The 25806-nt window shown below is 36.9% G+C and overlaps 1 protein-coding gene across 11 annotated transcripts in view; it reads left to right on the plus strand.

The window, feature by feature from the left end:
• Positions 1 to 20612, plus strand: part of CCDC91 (coiled-coil domain containing 91) — a 149673-nt gene extending 129061 nt beyond the window's left edge. For 10 of the 11 annotated variants that reach the window (XM_054813419.1, XM_054813414.1, XM_054813422.1 and 7 more), the window contains one exon: positions 16033 to 20612. In XM_054813419.1, the coding sequence (XP_054669394.1) occupies positions 16033 to 16155 (123 nt within the window). In that variant the 3' untranslated portion in view covers positions 16156 to 20612. The remainder of the gene's footprint in view (positions 1 to 16032) is intronic. The other variant, XM_054813421.1, reaches the window with a different exon arrangement.
• Positions 20613 to 25806: the final 5194 nt, after the last annotated feature.

Genomic DNA, 25806 nt, shown 5'->3' on the forward strand with positions numbered 1-25806 from the left:
CAAGTGACCTCTGTGTGTTAGCAGTGGAATGTTTCCCAGCGTGTCCTGTTAGAAGTCCTGGCACACCCTTTTCTCTGTCTCCTTGGTAAATTGGTAGCTTCACATTCTTCAAATTTTCCATTTCTCCAGTGGCAGGTAAGCTATCTTTAATCACTGCTTTGAGTCACGTTTACAGTCTACTCTGAGTCAGGTTAATTTGCAGCCCAGATTCCCATCTGGGAGAAGTGTATTACAGCAGTGGTAATATTAGTTGATCCATACATCCCACGTAGATCCAAAAAGCAATTTTTCCCGTATAGAGGATAGTACCTATATGCCATGTGGCATCACAGAAGCTGAGGGTAGGATAGGCAGAGCTGGCCAGTCCCTTTTTGGGCAAGAGATCCCAATTCCTTACTTGGGACAGAGGGTATATCATACATTTTATCTGGTACTCTCGATCCATCTATATTGTGAGATTACGGAAGGCTAGAGAGAGAGGAAAAAGAACTAATAGCAGGAGCAGCACACTGTCACCTTGAATGCAGTATGTTTAGGAAAAGAAGGTGGGAATAAGAGAGAGAACTTAAACAGATGCTGGTATGAAATGTTTCAATAACAGACTTATGATATTAGTATATATTTTCACTGTGAATAGGAAGGACCCTTCTTGAAAAACTTGTGCTACAGATCGATGACTTGAATTTATTGATCCATTTGTGTTGTCACTTGCAAAATCAAACCAAAGAACTTATTTGTGAACTCTTGTAGGTAAGACTTATGCCCTTCAGTGTCAGCCAGTTGTTATCGGAATTTTGATATGTGTTACTGTTTTGAAAGTGTGCTTGATTTCAAGCATCAAACACAACTTTCTTCTGAAGGTTTATTATTCGAAGACAAGTGCAAGTGGGAGAGGTTATGAAAATCACTTTCCATTAAGTTATTAATCTCAAATGAGTGATTTTTTTTTTAAATACTTGCTATATTTTAATATGACTTAGAACAAAATAGGGTGTCATTACCATTCTTGTTCCTGAATGTTTGGCTTGGCATTTGATGCAAGGCCTCAATTGCAGGCTGAAGTGCCAGCAGCCAAAGCTGAAAACAAGACTGCGGTGGGCAAACTCTAGATTTAATTTCAGAAAGAGTGTTTATATTTTCCCTGGGGCCACATTAATGGGAGTCCAAACCCTAAATGTTACCACCAACACATTTTAACAGACCAGTTTCCCAGTTTTTAAAGTGTGGTGTCACCTTGAGTATTTTTCTTTTAACTTTTTCCCCTTCTTCTGACTTTAAAAGAAAATCAGTAAAGCTGTATCATTTTTGGCTGAATTCAATGTCATGTTTGGGGAACACAAAGTTCTGTGTAATGCAACAAAGTTGCATTGAAAAACATTTAATCCTATATTCTATTTTTGTATCAACTATCTTAATAATTGAGCTTTTCAATGCAAAACTTCATGTTACTACAAAACACACCACCATCTGCTATGTACGTATGTGTTATAGGGTCCACATATTGATGTCCTGAATCAGCCTGATGTCAGAACATCTGTGCCGTGCCTAGGATGAACTTGTGACCAACAGGTCAGTGCCAAGAGAGACAGTAGTGATGGGGTCACTGAGAGTTCCTTAGCTCAGTTTCCTGCTCCTTCAGCTGGGCCTGTTTTGTGGCTTTAATAGGATTAAAGAAACATTTACATTGAGGCCTTAGGAGCATTTTCACACTGCTCCTTTACCCAACTCAAAGAACAGTATAAATCCAAAGGATTAAGTAAGGGATTTATGTAAAGTTGTAGTGTAAGATGAGTTGGTGCACCTGGCTTTCCTCTTTCGCCTCTGTGAATAAGGCATACTGAAGCAGTGTACTGCATGTGATACAGAATTGAGCTTGGCATTTTTTCCTGAACTTTTAAGTCTCTGTAAACTTTGAAATTATTCTTTCTAAATATTAAAATGAAATGGTAGTTTCTGATGGAGGAATATAGTATTTCAATCTATATATCTGATTAGACATTTTTCTTCAGAGGGTCTTAGGGCATTTTTCTGCCACTTTTTAATACTGAAGCATCATGCATTTAAGAGAATGTTTAATTTCCTGGAAATTATAGTACTCTGTCTTTAAAAATGGAAAGGGGAAAAAATACAATTCTCTGCCACTTACTTAAGTTCATTAAAATCCAAAGGAAGTTGTTAAATAACCAGAATCATAATTTTCAAACTCCTTGAGTAATCATTTATGCTGATGAAAGCAATTTAGTTGAAACTACATACATAACCTATTGTATGTTTTTCGCAATTGCTTTAGAGTAAAATTGCCAGAGCTTGAAATTCTTTACCTAAGTTAAAACTGTTTCATGTATCCTTTTGTGCCTCACTGTATAAATCTACAAAGACCGAGATTATGCCTGTACTCTTTAGTCAGGCAAGATTCCAGTTGAAACTGAAATCAAGTGGTGTTATTGCTGAGAAAATATTGTGCTATCAAAGCCAAAAGGGGAAAAAATAACAGGATGAATTATAATGTTCAACGGTGAGATGACTGGTTAATACACTATTTCTAAACTACTCTTGTGATTTAGATGTATCATGTTTTTAATCCAGTGTGCATCATTATAATTACTGGAAGAGGTATATCAACTTTGGATTTGGTCTGCGATCACATAATCATTCAACTGGCTCTGTGGATATGGACTGTTCACATTAATAAAGATTTGCAGTGTACACTGTGCTAATGTCACCCAGATGTATCCATTGGTGGAGCGTGGTGTTGTTTTTCACATCATTAGGTGATTAAGCAACACTTGAGGTCCAGGGGAATGCAACATCTGTCAGCCAGGGTCTCTCTATTCTGCAAGTATTTGATGAGGAAGCAGAAGAGACTTCCATATTTCTTTCTGTTGTCCATGAGAAAGGCTGTGTGTGACAGGAGGAAGTGATGCATCCTTACACACCTCCTGTCCTCTCTAACTGAGGGTCTCTTGTATTATGCCTGGTTTGTCCCTCAGGGTTTATAATTGAACAGTATTTTATACTGTACTTCTGGAAGTCTGAGAATTATAAACAGATCGTTTGTTTTGAGATTGGTTATTTTGCATTCTGTAAAACTTTCTCAAAATCTGTTTTGAGATAAGTAGAGAAAAATTTCATAGTTCTTAATTAGATGTGTGGAATTACTCATTTTTAATGTAACTCATGACTCTTGTCCATAGGCATTTTCATGACAGCTTTGGATTGACTAAGAGAAGCTAATAAAAAACCCAGAAAAAACTATGGGTCTTTGTGTATCAATGAACATGAATACCCCTATTTTAACATTGCAGTGAGAAAGTTAGACAGATCAGCTGAATTTTGGAGGTTAGACATTTAATATTATATTAGACTGAATAAGTGAATGCTTTCAGGAGGAGGACTTGGTGAAGATTTTGTCATTCCTATTAACATAAAACCTTTATTCATTTGCTGTCTTTTTCTTTCAAATTATCTATATGCTTGTAACTAAATTTGCATTCCAGTGATTTGTATTTCACTGACATGTCTTAATTCAGAATTTTTGAGTACGTATAATTAGGTATTTTAGTATCACAGCAGCAGTTAAAAAAGAGAATTTATAAGTTAGTGTAATCCACATTACTTTGTACTAGATGCAAAGTTTATTCAGGTCAATATGATCAACATGGATTAATTAAAGCTAAGCAAATCATCTGCAATTTTATTTTCTTAGTCGTAGGCCAACTTCTTGGCTTTTTTTAAGTCCCTGTCATACCATTCTCTTGGCACCAAGGAGATCCTAAAGAGTCTTAGAAAATTAATGATGGACATCCTCAGCAAAGCCATTTTGGCATGCACCTGCAAGGCTGTCAAATTGCAGGAGAAAAGAGGCAATTGTTCCACCCGGACATTATTGTGAGTTCTCAGTGCAAAGATCAGAAGTTGGGTCAAAGTCTCTTCCATCCCTAGACTTCTGTGATACCATTTAAATTACATTAGAATTGAGCCCCAAAGAGACAAGGCCAGAATACAGAAGGCCCTTTTTTCCATGTATTTCCACGATATGCAAGAACACTCTTGTGGCCTCCAGATTTGTGTTGTGAAGATCCAGAACTCACATGCATCTTAATTTAAAAAAAAAAAAATAATAATTGTCATCTGTAGAATTTATTTGTCCATGTACCAGGATATGATCAGCCTACAGTAACTGCAGGGCCACCGCAGAGTCCCGTTACTGAACAAATTTGGTTGCCTGTACAGTTTTGAGAGGCAATTACTTTTTTTTTGTTCACTGCACAAATAAAATGAGTAGATGACTTTGTGCATGAAGGTGGTTTATTCTGTTCCTAAATACCTTTTGGTGCAGCTGAGGAATATTCAGAGTTCAGTGTTTGTTTGGGGGTTTTTGTACTGCTGCTCATTTACACCCAAGTCCTTTTATGTGGTGATACTTTAACCTCAGTAGTTTTATCTGCTTGCTTTTTTTGTTGAGTTTTTAGCTGGGGAATTATTGGAAACATTTCAGAATTGGTTATATGTAGAAATTTTCAAGCTATTTTTATCTTGCAGCTTCTTTGCTCTGTTTTTCAGGTATGTCTTTTTCTTTTACTGCTTTTACCCTTCTGCTGAACTTTAATTTAAAAAAGTAAATGGGAAAGTTGGCCTTACCATATGTGTTTTGATGAATCTTTCCTATGATTATTTCCTGCAATTGGATTCCTGCAGCAAAGCCAGTGGGATCAAAATTTGAGACTTAATCAATTTGTCTATGAAGCTAGAGAAACATGTAAAGAGGTAAATTTTCTTACCTACAGCAATAGTAAGATTAGATAGATGAAGCAACACAATGTGGTTTCCTGTTTACTTTTTGTATTCAAGTCAGCATGAATCATAAAAAGTGTAAGCAGTGTTTACCCATGGGTTGGAAATTTAGCAAGATGCTTCAGTGACTTTATATAGAGAGAGATATATACAGTTAATATGGATATATGCTATTTTTCTGCTTTGGCTGCAGACTACTGACTCATATATTTGGTCAAGGGTATTTTTCCCCCCCTTTCCCCCTACCCTCACCCTGCTTAGCAACGGGTTCTTGCCTTTATTTTAATAAATGTAAAATAAGGTATTGCCAAGGTAAGAAAAAAAAACCAAACCAAAACCACAAAAAAAAAAGCTAGACAAATACCATTCTATTTGCAGTTGTACGTCCATTATGTTGTTACTTCAATCCAAAGCCTTAATAAGAATCTGCATCTGGAAAAGAAGTCTAGTAACCAAAGGAAGCTGCTTTGGGGAATATACTATACTTGTGTTGCTGAGAAGTCTTCACTGGCTGGCAGTTGCAGAAGTAATTTTGAGTTGTGTAGAGCATAATGCCTGTGGATTATTATGTTTTGCTGGTGAATTTTTCTTCCTCCTTTAGAATCTTCTGCTTATGGTGTTGTAAGTGATGACCTGCTGAGAGCCATGGGTACTCAATCTGTGTGTGTTTTGACACAAGGAGGTCTTGTCTTTGATGACATTGTTGCAGCTGCAGCTTTATGAAGTGCTTCTCCAGCAGCTGTCCTGAATTTTGCTGCAGTAGTTTGGCTTCAGATTCCAAACTGAGGTTTCCAGTAAAACATGTCAGTAAAAAGCATTAGCAGAAGCTGCAATCCTCTCAATACTGAAGAAGTCCAGTAGTAAGTGTGGTCTCAAAAATGCCTATCTGAATAGTCGAAAATTAATTTTCTGTTCCCTGAACCTTAATCACTTATTTTAATGGATATATGCTTACCACTGACTTAACAGTGAATTTATCACATAATCACTGCAGGCTGATTTTCCTTGTTGAATTTCTTCATGTGAATCCGTCAACTTTAATCTACAATGGTAATTTTAGAAAGATACCTGTATTTCGTGTGATATCATCTTTACCTATGCCTTCAAGTATATGCTGTTTCATACTGTCACATCTTATAATTAGCTTTGTTAAAATGAAAACTGCAAACATGACTGTTAAATCAAGTGTTTCTCAAGACTAAGAGGTAGGATTTTTCTCACACTACTTCAGTATGTACCAAACACTAGTGTGTTGTTAGGGGACAGTTTGCTTTACAGATAGCTAGTGGCATATAGTATCTCAATTTCACAGGAACCTTCAGGTAGTCATGATATAACTCCAATCTCCGTGATATCTAAGTAGAATAACTACAGCCTGACTCCTTATGTTATCTGTAGTTTCAGCTTTGTATAGAACAGTGTTTTTCACCTCCCAGTCTAAAACAGTGATTCTCTGTGATATGTATTATTAACTACTTGTTGTATTTTTTCTTAGAGGCAAGGAAATTGTGCTCCTGTTGAATCTCCTGTTAATGAAGAATCACATTAGATATAGTTATTTAGAAAGCACTTATGGCAATAGAATAGCAGTTAGGTAACTGTGGAGAGATTTACCCTATAGTTGCCCAGTCACACATATTATTAGGGTAGGTTTTTTAGTTTGTATCCACTGCAAACACTTCAAATGCAATGATTATTTCTATTTTACATACGCATTCCCTGATAGTGTAAAATACATTCTCACAGTAATAAAAAATATTGTTCGTATTAATGCCTTTATTTGCTGTTTGCTTTTCAGTTAGGCTTAATTAATCCAGATCTGTAGATATCATCTTAATACTGCAAGGCAATTCTGTGAGCATGACTCATGATGAGCCCATCAGATAATATTTTTTTTTATTTGGTTTGATAACAATAACAATTTATATATGTAGGAAAATTGCTATTGCTTTTAACCAAGCGTGCTTACCCTGGATTAATTTGGAACATGCATGCATACTGACAAATGAAGGAGATCTTTGGTACCAGATCTAGTACCCAACCCTACACTCAGGGCTTTTCAGGAAGCACAGTCTCACAGTCTTCAGGCACTTTCCTGGATGAATGGTAATTTGCGGTTATGAAGCTCCACAGAAGCCCTGTGTAATCTCTGCCAAGTCATTTGTAGCTATATTAACACAGCGTGTGATGGTGCCTAAGACTGACTTGGGTACTTAAAACAGTTCAAGATTAAAAAAACCTATTAAGTCCTCTGTGAGGACTCAAGATCTGACAAGCCTGGATAGAAAGCAGTCTGAGTTGCTTACAAATCCTTTATTTAGAGGCTGTTATATATCTCTAGTTCCTTCTTCATATCAGAGGAGATGATCTGATGAATTTGGCCTTCAGTTACATTGTGATTAGTCTTTGCTTTGTGCCTGTTGTGTGGGGACTGTAATGTAGCATATATCAGAAGCTATACAGACACTTGCCAGAACCAAATGCTAACCATTTATCTTTCAGAGATTTTGCAGACACTGCTGAGTTCCATGCTGGGTAGAATCAGATCTTGCTCAGGAAGACATACAGCATAGATTCACTTGCATGGCTCCATTTGTAAAACAATCATAATAGTATTCACAGAAGTGTAACAAGAGTTAAGATGCTGAGTATCAACAGGGCTAACATAAAAGTATTTTGAATAAATAGGGGATGATCAGTACCTTTGTGATTTGTGTCCATCTCAAATAATTTCTTGGGGTTTTTTTCCCACCATGTTACCGACCAGTAGAAAATAATCGTGCCCAGAGGAAGATATGAATTGGTCCTGTGTGGCGTAACACATGGGAAGTTAGGTTTATTTGAAACCAGCCCAGTCTAAGCCAGTGTTACTCAGCCTATAGTCTATAAAACATTAGAAGCAGCCTGCAAAATAATTCCCTGTTCTACTCTTTTATTAATTGAAATATATGTATTTTTCATTTAATATATAGGTACCAAATTTAATTGTTTTGTTACTTATTTTAGTAGTGGAACCTCTTTGCTTTCCTAATTTTTAAGTAGTCTAATACTCTTCAATCATTAAACAAGAGAAGGGCATAAAGTGGTGATAAAGGTATTTATTTTTTTTATTTATTTAGAAAAAGAAACAGGACATATTGACGTTGAAGGTAGTGTGTATTGGAGTAGAGGTTTCCTCGTAAGAGGGAACCAGGAATGGCAGAGTACACTTTGTTATTTAATCAGCATTTTCCATGCATCTGATATTAAGCCATAAGGAAGACACTTGTTTTCTACAAGTTCAACAAGTTTTTGCAAAAGCTTTTGTTTTGGAAACCTTTAAAAATTAATGAGATTTTGTTCCACATAATATACATGGGTGACTTTAATAGTGGGAGAGGCCCTACTGTGGTCAGAGTTTTGCCTGCATCCAAAAGTTTGCAGCTCCAGGGCCTCAATTTGTAAGATTACACAAGTGTATTTCATTGTGTAAGATATTCAGATGCTTAAGTACTGTTTGCATATATTTCTTTATGTTTGTCTTGGGTATGTCGAATCTGATTGCTAGACCAATCAGCAATTATAGTAGCAATTATGGTAACTTTCTATATTTAGTGTATGGCAATAGTCTATAAATAACTTGGGGAATCCTATGTTCCTAATCTGTTAAGTAGGTAGGTCACCCCAGAGGTTGCTCGTGTGTTTCTACACTTAAATATTCCCATTATTATTTTTGTGGGTTTAAATAATGCCCATTTTTCACCTTTTGCAGTAGTCTGAGCAGGTGCTGCTACCATTTTTAGTTCCTTTATGCACTCAATCTAGTTTCCTTGATTGAAAGCAAATTTCCTTCTCTTATTTATATGAAGGAAAGTTAGTATTTTCTTACATTCCTGTGTCCAGCTGGGAGACAGTGGAGATTCTGAGAGGGTTGACAGGGTGTTTTCCCACCACCTTCAGCAGACTAGGCAAATCTGTTTTAAAGATGTGTCCAACATATGGTATTATTTTAATGGTTTCATTGATCAAGGTCAGAGCATAAAATCCTTAAGGTTTAGAAGTTGCAGCATTATTTATTTAAGGAGAAAGAAACATTTTCACATGGCAAGATAATTTATTAAACATCACTCTTTCCTAGAGATTCAGTCTTGAACGCTGATGGCTTTCTAATGTGTAGCAGATACTGTATAAATTACAGCCATGAAGAACCTTGTTTTTATATACTTAGTAAGTGTTATCAATAGTAGAAATTCACAGGTGGACAGACAAAAATGTCCTGTCCTGGGATTAACTCTAAAATAAGCTCTGCTACACATATGCACCATATGGATCTGTTTTCCTTCTCATCCATTATAGAAATGAGAGGAAGTAGTTCATTGTTTCCTCATCCAACTCTCAGATTTGCAGGTTCCTCAAGGCAATAATTTTTTTATATGGTCTATTTAATGTGCTAGGGAATTTTTTAAAGCCTTCTGTTGAATCTGTGGGGAGAAGTTCATGTTAGTGCACTGGGAAAGCTTTCTGAGCCCATAGTTTTACTAGAAAATATAATCACGTAGCTCAACTTTTGCAGCTACAGAATTTTTCAGAATCATGTCAGGCTCACTCACTAGTGTGGGTTAGCTGTGGGGAAAAAAACCAAACAAAACCTATACATCATAAAAATTATACCAAACAAACCTCTCATCTTTGACTTTTCCTCAGAGGGACATCTACCGATCAAAGTATGAGAAGACATTTATGAGTCTGTACTTATACTGTAATGTTCTTTGCTGAACACTAGGTTTGTTAGCCAATATCCAGTGCAGTGTATGCGAAGAATCCTAACACCAAAGTGCAATAGTCCATTTCAATGCATTATTGCGCACCATGAATGGGGGTAGGAGGAGTCTGCAAAAGCTATGATTTTAATCATATAAGAAACCCCATAATTTTTCAGAAATAACTTTTCTCTAAAAATGTTTCTCTAAAAATGTTCCCTAGAGATTTAAAATGCAGTCATTTATCCACTTAGCAGTGAAGTTCAGACCATTGTTCAGGAAGACCATAACTGTATTTTATAATGCAGGCTGATGCTAAAATCATTTAAAGAAAATATTACATATTATTACAGATGTACATATAATTAGGCAAAACAGAAATACCTAAATGTGAATTCAGTTGCTGCATCAGTGGTTGACTCTAAGCAAGCAGTTGCGTTACATCTGGATTAACTGCTCCATGAGCAAACCAGTATATTTTTAACATCATATTGACTGTGTGGAATTAGTCCATGCACAGAAGAAAGAGTGCCACTGACAGAATTTTTTAGTAATTTATGTGCATGAACAAATCAAGAGTCATAATAATTTTTTCCTTATACTTAACTAAAGAATTCCCGATTCCAGTGATTTCAAAGGGACTTGAATTTTTTCCCCTAGTCCTTAATTATTAAGTACATAAATATTTAGAAAAGCAGTCTTTCATCATCAGTGCTTTTGACTGCTATTCTGTTCTCCATGGACACATCCACCTAAGTGTGGATCAAACAATACTAAGTGAATTATAGAATAAAATGAAAAATTATTCCAGAATCTTTTCATGGAAGAATGTAAGTTCACTTTATTATTAGTTTAGGCTTATATTAGTTTATTTATCACCATTCTTGAATTTATATTTACTGGTTGTTTTTTTTTTTAAAAAGTTCTTTAATTAGTAAATTCATGTAATACAAAACCATACAGAAAAATAAGAAATAGAAATCCGTTATAGTTAGTTTGCAAACAGCGAATAGACAAAGCTTTGGTATATTTATCAATAATGAAAATATATAGAGAAATGAAGACTAAAAAAAAAAGAGGATAAACTTCGACAAATATTGCAACTTAATCTTGATTGCTTTTACCTACAATGTTAAAATGTCCCCTTTCTACTGAATGTTACTTAGAATGGGGACAAGAAATATGTAGGATTGCTCATACTACTAGTCCTTTGGAAAAAAAGTAATGATGCCATGATGATATCTATAAATAATTACTTGTGGCTAATCAATATTCAACTTGAAAGTATTGCCTTGGCAATGAATCCTATTCAGCAGCTAACAAGCAGCTACTTGTAAACACGAAATACATGGCCTTTATATCAGCCTCATTAATCTAGACCTGCCAAACTCAATCATCAGAACACATTCTCTTACGCATCAATCTGTGTGTTTTCAGTTCCCCAAAACATTCACTTTGCATTTGAAATTTCCTGTCTTTGCATGAACATGATTTTCTTTGAGTGACAAGGATACTTTTCAGGATTTGAAGTCTTCCCCCCACTTGACCCCTCCTCCTTTATGGATGAATATAAACATATATATCTGTGTCCTAGAATGTTTTCTTGATGTACTTCTTTGCATGAGTTTCATAAGGAATCAGGTGGACTCAGAAGCTGATTTCTGATTTTACCATATTTATGGAAAACTGCTCTGCTTCATTAAATTATAATGGCATGATTATTTTTTATTTAATTTACGGTGTACATATGTGTGATCAACTATGAAAAATATCAGTAATAAAAGTAAAATTAAAAACTTTTTACTCAACATCTTTGTTCTTTTTTAATCTCTGGTCATTATATTTGTTGAATCTCATGATAAAAAGACGATTACAACTTTTACTCATGTTAGTATTACAGAGCCAGAATAGTGAGTTGAACTGCATTTAATCATCAGATTATCATTTGAAGTACAGGTAAATTGTTCAATACAGATTTGTATAAATGCAGGTACCATTTTCTACAGTTACAAATATATTTGGTGTTGGAAAATGGTATTGTCTGAGAAATAGTTTTGAAAAATACATTTTTAAACATCTTAATGTTTATACCAAAGGGAAAATTGAAGATCCGTATGTAACATTAATTTTGCTTTGTTCACTTTTCTGAGTGAACTTCAGGCCACAGTGAGAGTAATAACGAAACATCTCTTTACTATGGTGAGATCAGAATTTCATCCTTAAATCTTCAGTGCTAAACCTAAAATTATATTTTCCATAAGATATTTTATTAGTTACTAGTAATGGATAGTATAATTCTGACATACAGTAGTTATTTATAGAGTTCTGACTGGGTTTCTCTTCTAGCAATTTGAAATATTTAATGGGCTGGAGAATATTCAGTAGAGGAAGGTAAGCACATATGCCATGAAAATATATCTATTTGCAGGTAGATCTTACAAGGGGAAAATATGGAGGATGTGCATGCTCAGTTATTTGTGTAAGAAACTATTTTCTACTTTAGGCATCAGCCATGTAGACTTTCATTCCATTTTACAGAAAATTTGAGCTGTGTGATAAAAGCTAAGAAAACGTAGAGCTAAGAATAATTATTAACTTTGGTTTGAACTATGGGTTCATGGAGTGATACAGAGAAAGATGGATTGACCTAAAAAGTAAAATAGAGCAGCCTGGGATGAAAGCAGTCACCTGGTGGCAGTATTCTGCACAGTTATGTGTGAGCCTTTCTTTTTATTTCCCAAGTCAAATTCTTGCATCTAGTGATAGGAGTTCTGCTGAGGCCTGTGCCTCCCTTCAGGGCATGCCTTGTGTGGCTCAAAGGCACGTCATTCTGGGTGGTCTAGGTATACGACTGAGGCGGGACCCCACAGGGAGTCTCATCCAGTCATCTTTGGCCAGAAGGATGGTGGAATCACACTTAGACCTCAAAAGTGGACTGAAGGTTTAAACAGAAGGGGAAAAAACAGCAGTGAATGTGTTAGAATGTCCTGCGAGAATCCATTCATTTTTGGAAAATTAATGTCTGTCAATGATTGTGGGAATTTCAGGAGTGGTATAGGCCCTATGGAGTTCAGGAACTGCTTTTCCAAATCTTACATAGCCAGTTTCTCAGTAGGCTCCATACGAGTACATAGAGAGACAACCGCTGGTTCTTAAAAAAAAAAAATCATCTGTACAGAGTTAAAAAGATATTGTTGAGTAACTTAAAATAATGAACTTCAGGAACATTAAAACGTTAAGCTAATTAAAGCTGTGCCAGTAGGGTACAATGTACAGAATTGGGAACTTTGAACTAGGTATATTTCATGTGGTGGAAGAGAAGCATTGTTTAGTAATAACAACAGTGATGGTGTGATGTAGAAAATGTAGATCTGGACCAACACAGTGTATTTTTTAGTATCTATAGAATTAGAATAGTTGGGTTGGTTTGGTTGTGTGAATGCTCCATCCCTAATACATTATTCATACTGATTACATTTGCATATGAGTCATATTCAGTTTGAATTTGCCAGATGTCCATTTATGTTTGTTTAAATAATGAGATCATTCCATGAAGTGAACAGGACCTAAAAATATAGAGGGAAGACTGTTTAGAAAAACAAGATTTAAAATGCCTTACTTACATATTTTCACATCTCATGGTATATTATGCAAAAAGAAGCACAGCAATGTTAAGGCATGTTCAAAAAAATGTGTCCATTGCTAATACTTAATTAAACAATATATTATATAGCAAAGCTTCGCTGGATTTGTTTCTATTTCCCAGTCAATTTCTCCATTAATGGGAATGTTCTCCTTCTGAATACATTCAAATATACCATTTTCAAAGCCAGCATCATTTTGCTGCTTCTCGCTTTGTGTTATGCGAAGTCTTTTCAGAGTGTTTTGTCATTTACTGTAGCATGGAAGAATTTCTAAATGTACTGCTCAAGGCAAAGCTTATACATAAACTGAGCAGACAAAGGGCAACTGAATTCTGAATTTTTATGTTATTGAATTTACATAAACTTTTAACAAGCAATAAACTTTTCTTACGCACAAAGGGAGACTACTAACTAACCACGTGAGTTCAACAAAGACTCCTCAAATGTGCACTTAATTCATTTGAGACTTTTAAAATATTTCTCAAGCTTGAAGAAATTCTTTTTTCTTCATATTGCAGCCAATCATTACACACATTAAACATTTATATTAGTACTTGGTGAAATAAATGTAACCGTATACAATTTGAGATTGCTACCTTGGTAAAGAAAGTTAATAACAGCATATCGGAACACACATCTGGTGAGCTACTTTGATCTCTTTAAAGCAGAATCTACAAGGAGAGACTGCAAGAAAAGAAAATGGAGAGTTTAGCCAAAGTTCTTGGTCAGAGCTCAGTAAAGAGCTATCTAGGAGTATAGATGATATAATATGCAATAAAAGGAAACCATTGAAAATCAGTTTCACGCTAAGCTCCTTCGACTGATACATCTACCAGAAGCAACAGAATTTGATGACATAATATGTTTCGAGAAAGAGGTTTCTCATGTTCTTTCTTAAGACGTAACAGATGATATTATGTGAATTGCACTATATCTGCCCATTCCCTAGAGAAATATGGGTCACAAGCACAAAAACATCTGCAAGCTTGCCTGTGCAAAATATTCTTTGTATTTTGGACCAGAGAAGAGGAAGGAGGCAAGATATTTTTCAAATGCACCATCACAACAGTGTGTATATGTTGTTCATTTGTTCCAGACTGTCCTTTCTAGATACAGTTTCTTGAGAGCTTAGTTTGCCATTTCTAAGTCTTTCATTTTCTTGTCAGTAGCAGCTGTTACTTAAGTATATCAAGAGCAGACTTTTCTGAAATTTATTTGAACTAGATCTGCTTTAAAATCTGTTGTAAATCAGTGAGCTAGGTTCACATCAGGCTATGTGTGGAGCACTAATGTCTGCTTTTGTTAAGAGATGCAAAAATTTGCACAACAGCTGGAAATTTGCAGAAGTAGATGTACAAGCAGACATATTGCCAAAGGAGAGTTTTATGATTGTGTGACTTCTAGAAAATATGTGTGTGTTCTGCTTGTGACTAGATTTGACACATTCATCTCTGTTGAAACAAAATGCCAAAATATTCAAAGTGCCTGATTTTGCATGTTAGAGGAACTTAAAGAGCAGCAAAGCACAGGGTCATAAGAATGTGTCTCTTTGCGTATTCAATCACAGCACTGCAGCTATACCCTGAGTGCGTTTTCAAAGTGAAGTGGGAAGGTATTGCTAACTTCACCTTGTATTCTGTATTAATATTTTTTAAAAAGTATACCTGTTATAAACTAAAATGTTGATTCAAGTGACTCTTAAAGCAACTAACTGGACTGATGAATGATGAGCATGTATGTGCAGGGAGATACCATAGGATCAGAGTTTTTGTTGAAAACGATAATTAAAGCTGTGAGTGCTTAGATACATGAGGCACAATGTATTTTTGGAAGAAATATGGCCATTTGCAGATGATTGCCACCAGTCTGCTAGGGCCACTTGGCCTCACATTAGCATTTTGCTGGTGTTACAGAGTTTGAGACATTGCTTATGGACTTGTGCACAACAGTTTGACAGAACTGCGGAGATGGACTTCTTCCAAATTCCCTAACTTCCTTTCTTTTGAGTGGCATAACTTTTATGTCCTATTAGCCTTGTACCACTACCTTTCATTCTCACCCTATGTCATTGTTATATATGTATTTAATTGCATTTGTGGCTGATTAAAGGATAGTCAAGTTGAAAACATCTCTCAATTATTATATTATTTGTTTGACATTTGAACTTTAAAATTCTAATGAAGGGAATTCTGCAGTGCATTTTACTTATTAATGTTATGATACTAAGAAAGTTCAAATACCTTTCAATAAACTGTATTTTTGTGTCATTTATATGACATAACCTACCAAGTCTTGTTACTGCGTTCTTAGCATTTTTGATGGGGAAAAAAGGACCATTGTCTTTACTGCAAGTAAGTATATAGTTCACATTGTTTGACAGTAGGGGACTCCAATAAAATGTTGGAATAAACAAAGTAGGCAGAAAATGCTACCACTTTTCCTCTGGGACCTGTTTAAACATACTGCCATATAAATTAAAAGTAGACTTTGAATTTTTGAATATGCAGTTGCGTGTAGTGTCCATTCTAAAGCAGAACAGCTGCAATTTTAAAATATGCTGTGGAGTTTTATCTAGTGTGGCAGTTAGGCTGTTTAGCTTTTTCAAATTTCATGTGTAGAATTTGACAGCTGTTGGAAATTTACTTTTAGCCTTATGTACATTTTGTTTTGAAGAAACTCAAATACTTCATTAAAAAGTTGTTGCTAAATTGCACGCATAGAAGTTATTTAGGTTCTTTTGTTGTTGTTGCATTTGGTTGTTGAATTTTTGCTCACAAACCCTGGCCTTTATTTCCAGGTTTTCTTAAAGTTGATCTTATTTTTTTTTAATATTTTTTTTATTATTATTTCAACAGCTTGATCAAGTTGTCCGTCAGAGAAATCTGCATAGTTTGGAGCTTTTCCTCTCATGCGCACAGAAACAGTTAAGCGTTTTATTAAAGGAAGAGCCAACCACTACAGAGGAAAACAGAGACTGATATTCTCAGTACCACTGATACAGTGTGATTCGTGAAGCTGCAAATGTCAGTCCAGCAAATGACAAATATATTCTAATCTTTTAGGATTGTATCATTGATTCAAGATTAATCTGAAACTACGCTTGACAGAAGTATTTGTGGACGATGTTCTTTTATGTATTTATTTTACTGCTATTAGCAGATTGCAAATATGGGAGGGGAAAAAATCCCGGATTTATTTATGAGTTTTCTTTCATTATATTTTCTAGTAGCCCGTATTGAAGTTCTAGATAACTGCAGCAATGATGAGAACATTTCCCTGTTATGTGTTTTCAATTTGGCATCATATGTTGATGTAATTTATCAATATTCTTGATACTTTAAAAAATTGAGAAAAACATTTAACTGAATAACAGATACAAATCCATCTCTATCTCCAAAGTATATGCCCAAGTGAGTGCGTTGCCTCAGGTATGAGCCTGAGGAGCTTATTATTTCGTACTACTTTTGGTGTATAATAGAAGAATCAGTACAGAAACGTGAGTGCTGAGAGGCATTTCTTTAGTCATTTATAAACAATTCCAACTCTAGTAATAGAAAAGTTTAAAAACTAAACAGTGCATCTTTTTGGAGTAGTTATTGCTATAACCGATGTATAGTATGTATTTTATTTCTATTTTACAAAGCTAGTTTGATTCCAAAAGTCGTTTTCTCATGAAAGTACGATTAATGTGACTGACCTCAGTTTCAGGAAGAAGATGTATGTAATTATGTGGAGACTGATACTGCACTGCCTCAGTGGAATTTCTGACAGAATAAGGACTGCAGCTTGCTGACCTCAGATGCCCTTTCTAAACCCATTGAAGGAAGTAGAAAAACTCCACTGACATTATTGGACTTCGAATCAAGTTGTAGGTCTTTCTAGTCTTGCTAATTGCAGCATGGAGGGGGATTTCTGTGCCTACACTCTATTGACTGTACATATGAGGCCTTAGTTAGAAGAGTTCTGAATGAAATAAGGGAAAATAAATGTTCATGCTTAGGAATGTAAATAAACTGAGAATGATATTTCTTACGGTGAGCTTGTTATTCAATGGGGGACTTACGGGCATTTTTTAGTGTGGTTCATATTCAGTGGTGTTTGGGGGTTTTTGTTTAGCTAGATTTTTTTGCATCAGTAGTCACTTTTCATAAATTGCTTTCTTATAGCAATAAGGAAACACAAAATAGTTGCATATGGTTTTGGCAGTACAAAATATGTATTGCAGCGAGTTTAGGTTTTTATTTAAATCTTTTTCTGTGCTTCATTTTTGTAATGAAAACCAAAGGTTTTGTCTTCTGTATGCAGAGGTTCACTGAAGAAGTAAATAATGCTGGTTTTAGTAGATGATGACCTCACCCTACAAATGGATGAAAATGCAGTCATCTTTTTGATATTTCTTGATTGACTGATCAGTTTCCATTTCTTCTGGCAGACAAAAAAATACTTCAGTGTTAATGAGTCACCTGCTTATATATCGTTCCTAAGCTAGTGAAATTCTTGTCTTTGTCAACTGCATCAAAGGTGACACAGATGTCCACATGGGTTTTTCTGGAAAGTAGAGACAGCGTAAAATGAAATTGATTGTCTAGTGCTGTTTCACAATCTATGTTTAATTGTGGAACTGTGGTATGGGCAGATTCCTAGATGAACTTCGACATTCTTGTTTTTACTTCTAGGCCTGTACATGGAATAGTATTCCTTTTTACTAAAGACCTCAAAATGTTCCCCATCAAAGCCAGAGCATTAGCAGTATATCAGCATTCTCCTACTGAAGAGTTCTGTATTCTGACTTGCAACAATATGTAAAAGCACTTGTTGGAGAAGCTTATGATTGGAGTCACTAAGATTTCACTGACAGCTATGGTGTACTTTTCCCATTAGAACATCATGTGTTGTTTAATCTCAGCTCTTGAATATGGTGATTGTCACAGAGAACTGTAGGTACTTTCTTCTTGCCTTTGACAGTTTTAGTCCTTTAATCTTTCCTTCTACCTTGCAAGCAAACCTGCAGAATTAGACCACAGACATACTAGATCAGATTTGGAGCTTGGATTACATTCAAAACTCCAAGTCTCAGAGAAGAAATTTAGTATGCGAGCTTTAGAGTATGCAATAACCTCCATCTTCTCCACATTGCATCCAAAGCTTTAAAGCTTAGTTTTATTTTGCATTATTTCTACCTAGCCATAGGAGAATATAGTTTGTGGAAATCTGGGAGAAGGGAAGGCAGGGAGAAGTTTGCAAAACCCAGTCTAGCTCCTAGAAAGTGACATCACAATTTTATTCTATTTTTTTTATTCCTACATACAGACTAAAGAATGACATAGAAAAGAAAATAATATGTTCAAGGCCTACAGGGTAGAACTTTGTCTGCCTCTGAGGCCTGGCTGCTAGTATAACAATTTTGGCAAGACTGATATGTAATGGGAGGAATAAGAAGCCCCAGAACTAATCCTTAGAATGAAAATGCAGGAACTAAAGTGTTCAAGCTAGTGAGTCTGCAGTCTGGAATGTCACTAAAGCTCATATAATATACATGTTATATATGATTATATACTTAATATTGGAAACAAACCATAAATCTTGTTATGTAAAAATGTGTTTTAAACAATCAGTTGTGTGTAGTAAAAGTTAGCTAAAAGACAGGGTAACAGTAGATCCAGTGTATATAATGGTGTCTTTCAGTGGTGTCAGTCAGGCCCATTCTATTTTAACACTTCTACTTGATGGTCTAGAACAGAGGAGATCAGAACAGTGGGGTTTGTAACTAATAGTTTACTAAGTTAATACTGAATATTGTGGTATCAGACAGTCCTACACATTTGTGTTACATTTGTGTATGTTTCTGTTGGCTCCCTATCTACTTCCATTACAGAATTCTAGATTAGCTCTGAGACTATGTGTGTACAAGTCATTAACAAAGCAGAAGCCGTTTGCCACGCACTTTTTTTACAGTGTCTATAGTTAAGGTGTGGGAACATTTGAATTTTTGCCTTGCTCTAAGTGTGACAAATGACACTTGAATTCCTGGAAGTGTTGAATTCCTTCACTCCATCATAAGAAGGCAGAACAAAGAAAAAGCAATAGTCGTTCCAGAGGCTGAGATTGCATTAGTGTTTTGAGATTTTTGTGCATCTTTACGTTGGCATCTGGTCAAAATGTATTTTCTATGTCCACGTATCTGAGCTGACAGATTTTTCCCCACCCTTTGGATGGAGGGAATACGTGATAAGATTTCATCTTGTTTCCTAGCCACCGACAAAAATTCTTTACCAAGGGGACAGATATAATTTACACTCACTTTCAGATCATATACAGCATCGGTGCAGTTATCAATTGGACTTAGCACAAATGTAAAATGAGCTGGATTAGGGCATACCCAGTCTAACTTCCAGCTAGTTAGCTTTCTTGATGCCGGCCGGGTAGGTGTGAAAGCATAGAGCACGGCATGGTCTAACTAGCCATTCACATCTTCCTGCTTCCCCAGACACGTTGCAGCCCACACTGAGCCTACCTGAAATACATGGTTTCCTTTATTTCGTTTAGGTACTGTAAACTCTGTTGCAGGAGTGACTAACTTGTGGATGAGATTGTCTTAAAATTTTTTATATGGCCATTCTGAATACCATATAGAAAGATTTTGTAACATCTATGGCATTCCTTTTTCATCAATGGTGCCAGAGAAACATTGGTCTGGAAAACACAGGTATAATTTGGGCCTTCAATTCATTTGAATGGGCTTGCAGCAACTGATGAAACAGTTGTCTTTTCTGTGATCCGTCCAAGAATATTATTCTCCTAAGGCTTCAAGAATCGATGGCTTATCTGCTAGCATAGCTTAAGCACAGCTTGCTTTTTTAATTTTTAAGCCTACATAAAACTAATAATACTGCTGCTGAATTAGGGTCACATTTGAACAGTTGAACATCGTGGGGAAACCATCTCAGTTGCACTCTCTTTGGCTCAAGTTTTGTATATGCCTTTGAAAGCACATGCTTCGTTAGCTGAAGGGAAGCACTGAGGTGTGTAGACTTCTCATCGTAGACATTACCTAAGCAGTTCACTTGCCATGGTGATGTAGTAGCTAAAAATGCCCTCATCAAGCTCCCTTGTACGTGGAGCAAAAGGTCAGTCTTGCTTTATGCTGCTTGCCACAGATACACATTTGCCACACGACACATGGTAGGTTTTGGTGTTTACATGTCTGAGGAAGCATCGCTAGCATTACATTAGAAAAACCTGTAGTAATATCCTGAAAGCAGTGAGAGTCAGCTGTAGGTGTTGGTGACAGCACAATATTTAGCAAGACGAAATAAAGATGGTTAATTTTTTTTATTGTATAGTCTGTATTTTAAACTTGTCACCTTTCAGTGATCCAGTATTCCTGTGATGATGATGATGATGATAACTATTATCCTATGATAATAAAAATAACAACAATAATTTCCTGTGACAGATGTGCTATCAGTTATTCATCCACGTCTTACATGCTGTGTAATTGTAACAATTTTAATATGCGTCAGAGATTCACATTTGTTTATTGCCTGCAACTCCTCACATTTCAGACTTACAAACCCAGCATTTTTTAGATGCTTTCCATTGTCCAGCATGAATAATACAAGACACAAAGAAAGTATTCTTGAATAAACACTCAGACTATTCTACTTTTTTCAGATGGCATTTTTAAACAGTTTGACAGCGAACATTAGTTTAAAAAAAAAGAGGTGTTTATCAATGCACGTATCCTAAGAATACAAATATCAACAAAATGCCACAAATTCTTTTCTTTTCTCTTTTCTTTTCTCTTTTCTTTTCTCTTTTCTTTTCTCTTTTCTCTTTTCTCTTTTCTCTTTTCTCTTTTCTCTTTTCTCTTTTCTCTTTTCTCTTTTCTCTTTTCTCTTTTCTCTTTTCTCTTTTCTCTTTTCTCTTTTCTCTTTTCTCTTTTCTCTTTTCTCTTTTCTCTTTTCTCTTTTCTCTTTTCTCTTCTCTCTTCTCTCCTCTCTCCTCTCTCCTCTCTCCTCTCTCCTCTCTCCTCTCTCCTCTCTCCTCTCTCCTCTCTCCTCTCTCCTCTCTCCTCTCTCCTCTCTCCTCTCTCCTCTCTCCTCTCTCCTCTCTCCTCTCTCCTCTCTCCTCTCTCCTCTCTCCTCTCTCCTCTCTCCTCTCTCCTCTCTCCTCTCTTCTCTCTTCTCTCTATTCTCATTCCTCTCTCCTCTCTCCTCTCTTCTCTCTTCTCTCTCTTCTCTCTCCTCTCTCCTCTCTCCTCTCTCCTCTCTCCTCTCTCCTCTCTTCTCTCTCCTCTCTTCTCTTCTCTCTTCTCTTCTCTCTTCTCTTCTCTCTTCTCTTCTCTCTTCTCTTCTCTCTCTCCTCTCTCCTCTCTCTCTCCTCTCCTCTCCTCTCTCCTCTCTCCTCTCTTCTCTCTCCTCTCTTCTCTCTCCTCTCTTCTCTTCTCTCTTCTCTTCTCTCTTCTCTTCTCTCTTCTCTTCTCTCTTCTATTCTCTCTTCTCTTCTCTCTTCTCTTATCTCTTCTCTCTTCTCTTCTCTCTTCTCTTCTCTCTTCTCTCTTCTCTCTTCTCTCTTCTCTTCTCTCTTCTCTTCTCTCTTCTCTTTTCTCTTCTCTTTTCTCTTCTCTTTTCTCTTCTCTTCTCTTTTTTCTCTCTCCTCTCTCCTCTCTCTCCTCTCTCTCCTCTCTCTCCTCTCTCTCCTCTCTCTCCTCTCTCTCCTCTCTCTCCTCTCTCTCCTCTCTCTCCTCTCTCTCCTCTCTCTCCTCTCTCTCCTCTCTCTCCTCTCCTCTCCTCTCTCTCCTCTCTCTCCTCTCCTCTCCTCTCCTCTCCTCTCCTCTCCTCTCCTCTCCTCTCCTCTCCTCTCCTCTCCTCTCCTCTCCTCTCCTCTCTCTCCTCTCCTCTCCTCTCCTCCTCTCCTCCTCCTCTCCTCTCCTCCTCTCCTCTCCTCCTCTCCTCTCCTCCTCTCCTCTCCTCCTCTCCTCTCCTCCTCTCCTCTCCTCCTCTCCTCTCCTCCTCTCCTCTCCTCCTCTCCTCCCCTCCTCTCCTCCCCTCCTCTCCTCCCCTCCTCTCCTCCCCTCCTCTCCTCCCCTCCTCTCCTCCCCTCCTCTCCTCCCCTCCTCTCCTCCCCTCCTCTCCTCCCCTCCTCTCCTCCCCTCCTCTCCTCCCCTCCTCTCCTCCCCTCCTCTCCTCCTCTCCTCTCCTCCTCTCCTCTCCTCTCCTCCTCTCCTCTCCTCTCCTCCTCTCCTCTCCTCTCTCCTCTCCTCTCTCTCCTCTCCTCTCTCTCCTCTCCTCTCTCTCCTCTCCTCTCCTCTCCTCTCCTCCTCTCTCTCCTCTCCTCTCCTCTCCTCTCCTCTCCTCTCCTCTCCTCTCCTCCTCTCCTCTCCTCTCCTCTCCTCTCCTCTCCTCTCCTCTCCTCTCCTCTCCTCTCCTCTCCTCTCCTCTCCTCTCCTCTCCTCTTCTCTTCCCTTCTCTTCCCTTCTCTTCCCTTCTCTTCCCTTCTCTTCCCTTCTCTTCCCTTCTCTTCCCTTCTCTTCCCTTCTCTTCCCCTCTCTTCCCCTCTCTTCCCCTCTCTTCCCCTCTCTTCCCCTCTCTTCCCCTCTCTTCCCCTCTCTTCCCCTCTCTTCCCCTCTCTTCCCCTCTCTTCCCCTCTCTTCCCCTCTCTTCCCCTCTCTTCCCCTCTCTTCCCCTCTCTTCCCCTCTCTTCCCCTCTCTTCCCCTCTCTTCCCCTCTCTTCCCCTCTCTTCCCCTCCTTTTCTCTTTCTCTCTCCTTTTCTCTTTCTCTCTCCTTTCTCCCTTTTAGCCAAGAGAGAGACAGAATTGGTTTTGCTGAGCAAACTTTGAAGGATGTTTCAGTTCTTGTACTACTACCAAATTAGGGCATCAGTTAAGATTTCACATCAATCTTGCTACATAAATTTTGTGAAAGATAGCTGGTCATGATGATACAAGGCCAGTCTCTATTTTTGTGGCAATAATTTTAAAAATTCCATTAATTAAACATCCTGCTCTTTTATTATGACCACAGATTACATATTTAGGGAGTGATTGCAAAGCTCTGTCTCCCAGGAAGTTGGCAGGAATTCTTCTGTTGGTTATTTCCAACTCAAAATTTCATCCTTCCTCACTTTTTTTTGCAATTGCAACTACAATGAAAATAACACACAGCTTTGTCTTTATATGGTGCTAGAAATGTACCCAAGAAGTTATTTCAAGAGAAGATTTCATGATCAGTTCTTTGAAGAAAATGTCAGCATTTGTTCTGGTCATGGTATAGTGGGGAAGGGGGATAAGCTGTTGGCTGAGATCTTGGTGAGGGGATACGTGTGTGTCATTATTACTACTACTGCTAAGAAGAATGTATTTTCATACTCTTGTTGAAATAAATTGCTTCTCCCTTGGTACATTAGAAGTAATAGCAACTCTGTAGTATTCCCTACTGAAATGCCTAGAAAACATCATTCAATTTTATTAGTAAAATCACTATCACAAAGATATAAATCAGTCCATTTTAGTATCAAGCTTGACAGTAGTGGAAACATGCAGGTAAATGTAAAGTGATGCTATTTGTTATATATCCTTTTGATTACTTGTTTTACTTGACAAAGAAAATGAGGTCAAATGGGGTCTATCGCCTCTAAATTCAACTGCCTGATGAAGTTTACTTCAAGCTGGATAGTAGTTTGATGAAAAGCTGGATGAATCTTACTTTATCAGGGTTAACGAGTTATACAAATGAGAACATCTTGCTTTTTTTATGGATTATTCTTAGAATGAGTCAAATCTGTCCTAAAGTGTCGGTGGACAAGGATTTCAGCAGTTGCCTGAACATAACAGAACTGCATTTGGTCTGTCTGAAACAACATTGACGTGGAAAAGCATGATTATTTCAGAAAACAGTCCATATACATTTTTCTAACTCTTGGTTCTTTAAGATTTTTTTATGTGTTTTTCACATGTTCCTTGCCCTGGGGCAAAAGGAGCAGCGTTCTCATAAATGTTTATGAGCATGATGGTGAAACAAAAGGAGGAGTTGTAGGGTAGGTGGAATTTATTTTCTCTGTACTCTTTTGGTAGTGAGGGCAAGGATAGTTGAAAGAACAGAAGTTCTGTAGATGCAGAAAAACCAAAATGATAGTATTGTTGTTTCTGAATTGAGAGGGACTTGGTGAGGAAGAAGAGACAAAGAGGTATTCTTTTATAATGTGAACTTTGTGGTATATTAAGAGAAAGAAAAGATGTGATTTCACAGAATAGAGAGGGATGACAACTTCAAATGAAAAGTGCAGACAGGAGGTTCTGGATCCTTTAGAAAGTACTCATCTGAACCTACAAACTTCTTGGATGTAAACAGCAAAATGAGTCAAGGAAAAAGGTGAAGATTCACGTATTTCCTGTGCAATTTAAAGAGTAATTGGTTTCAGGATTCAGAACTTCTCAAGCTTAACATTGTCAGGACCTAGACAATTTAAGCAGAAGGTCTCATCTCTCAGAAGATAGTACTACATGAGAATCTGTACTTCAAAACAACATCCCAAACCATAAAATAAAATTAAAATAAAACAAAAGTTTATGCTTTGTAAAGCTTAAAAACATTGCAAAGTGGACATGTTGAGACCCAAATATATTAGTCTGGCAAATATGAACAGAGATTCCTCAGCATCCTGGACAGAACTGGACACAATGTTTTGGGAGCTTCTCTGGAGGAATGGTGCTCACTGGGGATACTACTGTATCAGGATGATGAAGATATTCTTGATTGATTGTTACACTAATATTAAAAACAAAGTTATATACACAGTGGAGAAGTCTTTAAATGTCTGCCAAATAAAATGGACAGGGATCCAGATGTTGTGTTCAAAGATAATATATCATCTGTTCATCTAATCAGGAACAAGAAATGTGTTTAGGTCTGGAAGAAATAATTTTTCATTTGCAGACACTGGAATAAAAATTCCTATAAGCTCAAGACAGCAGTGGAGAAGGTCTACAAAAGACTGATAGTTACTCAGTTCATGAATGAAAAGACTACTCAAAAGTATACAAATAAATACAGGCAGGATCAGCATCAAATTGCACTCAATTTGATTATATCACTATGTTATATATCATAGTCATAATGTGTATGCACAGTTTTAAAGATAATTTTTCTTCAACAAATTCTTCAAAGAAAAAGTGAGTTGAAGGAGGGCAGGAAGAGGTCGTCCTCCACTGTATTTAAGAAGGATCCGAATGGATGGTTGATTGGTTTATTGTACGTTTGGGCCAAATGTTGATACCTATTCTGATGCATAAGCATCCGGAAGCACATGCTGGTTTTCACAGAGCAATCGTATAGCACAATTGTCTGTACCAATTAGGTGTTTCAATCATTTTTTTTTCCTGTTGGTTAAGCTTCAATAAATCAAGCCGGTAAGTGGATTAAAGTCTTTTATGTGCCTTGTATACTGTTGGTGTCACGAATAATTTAATTAAGGCTGCCTCCAGGACAAAGCTCAGAAAAATCAATTAACAACTCTAAAAAAGGTTTTCTACATTATAGTGAGAGTTGATTCACACTTTCTAGAGTTTCTGTTGTTGAGCTCAGTGAAATGGATACTGTTTTCCTTTAAAGACGACAAAACTGGGATG

The sequence above is a fragment of the Grus americana genome, chromosome 1, assembly GCF_028858705.1.
Source record: "Grus americana isolate bGruAme1 chromosome 1, bGruAme1.mat, whole genome shotgun sequence".
NCBI classification, from domain to species: Eukaryota; Metazoa; Chordata; class Aves; order Gruiformes; family Gruidae; genus Grus; species Grus americana.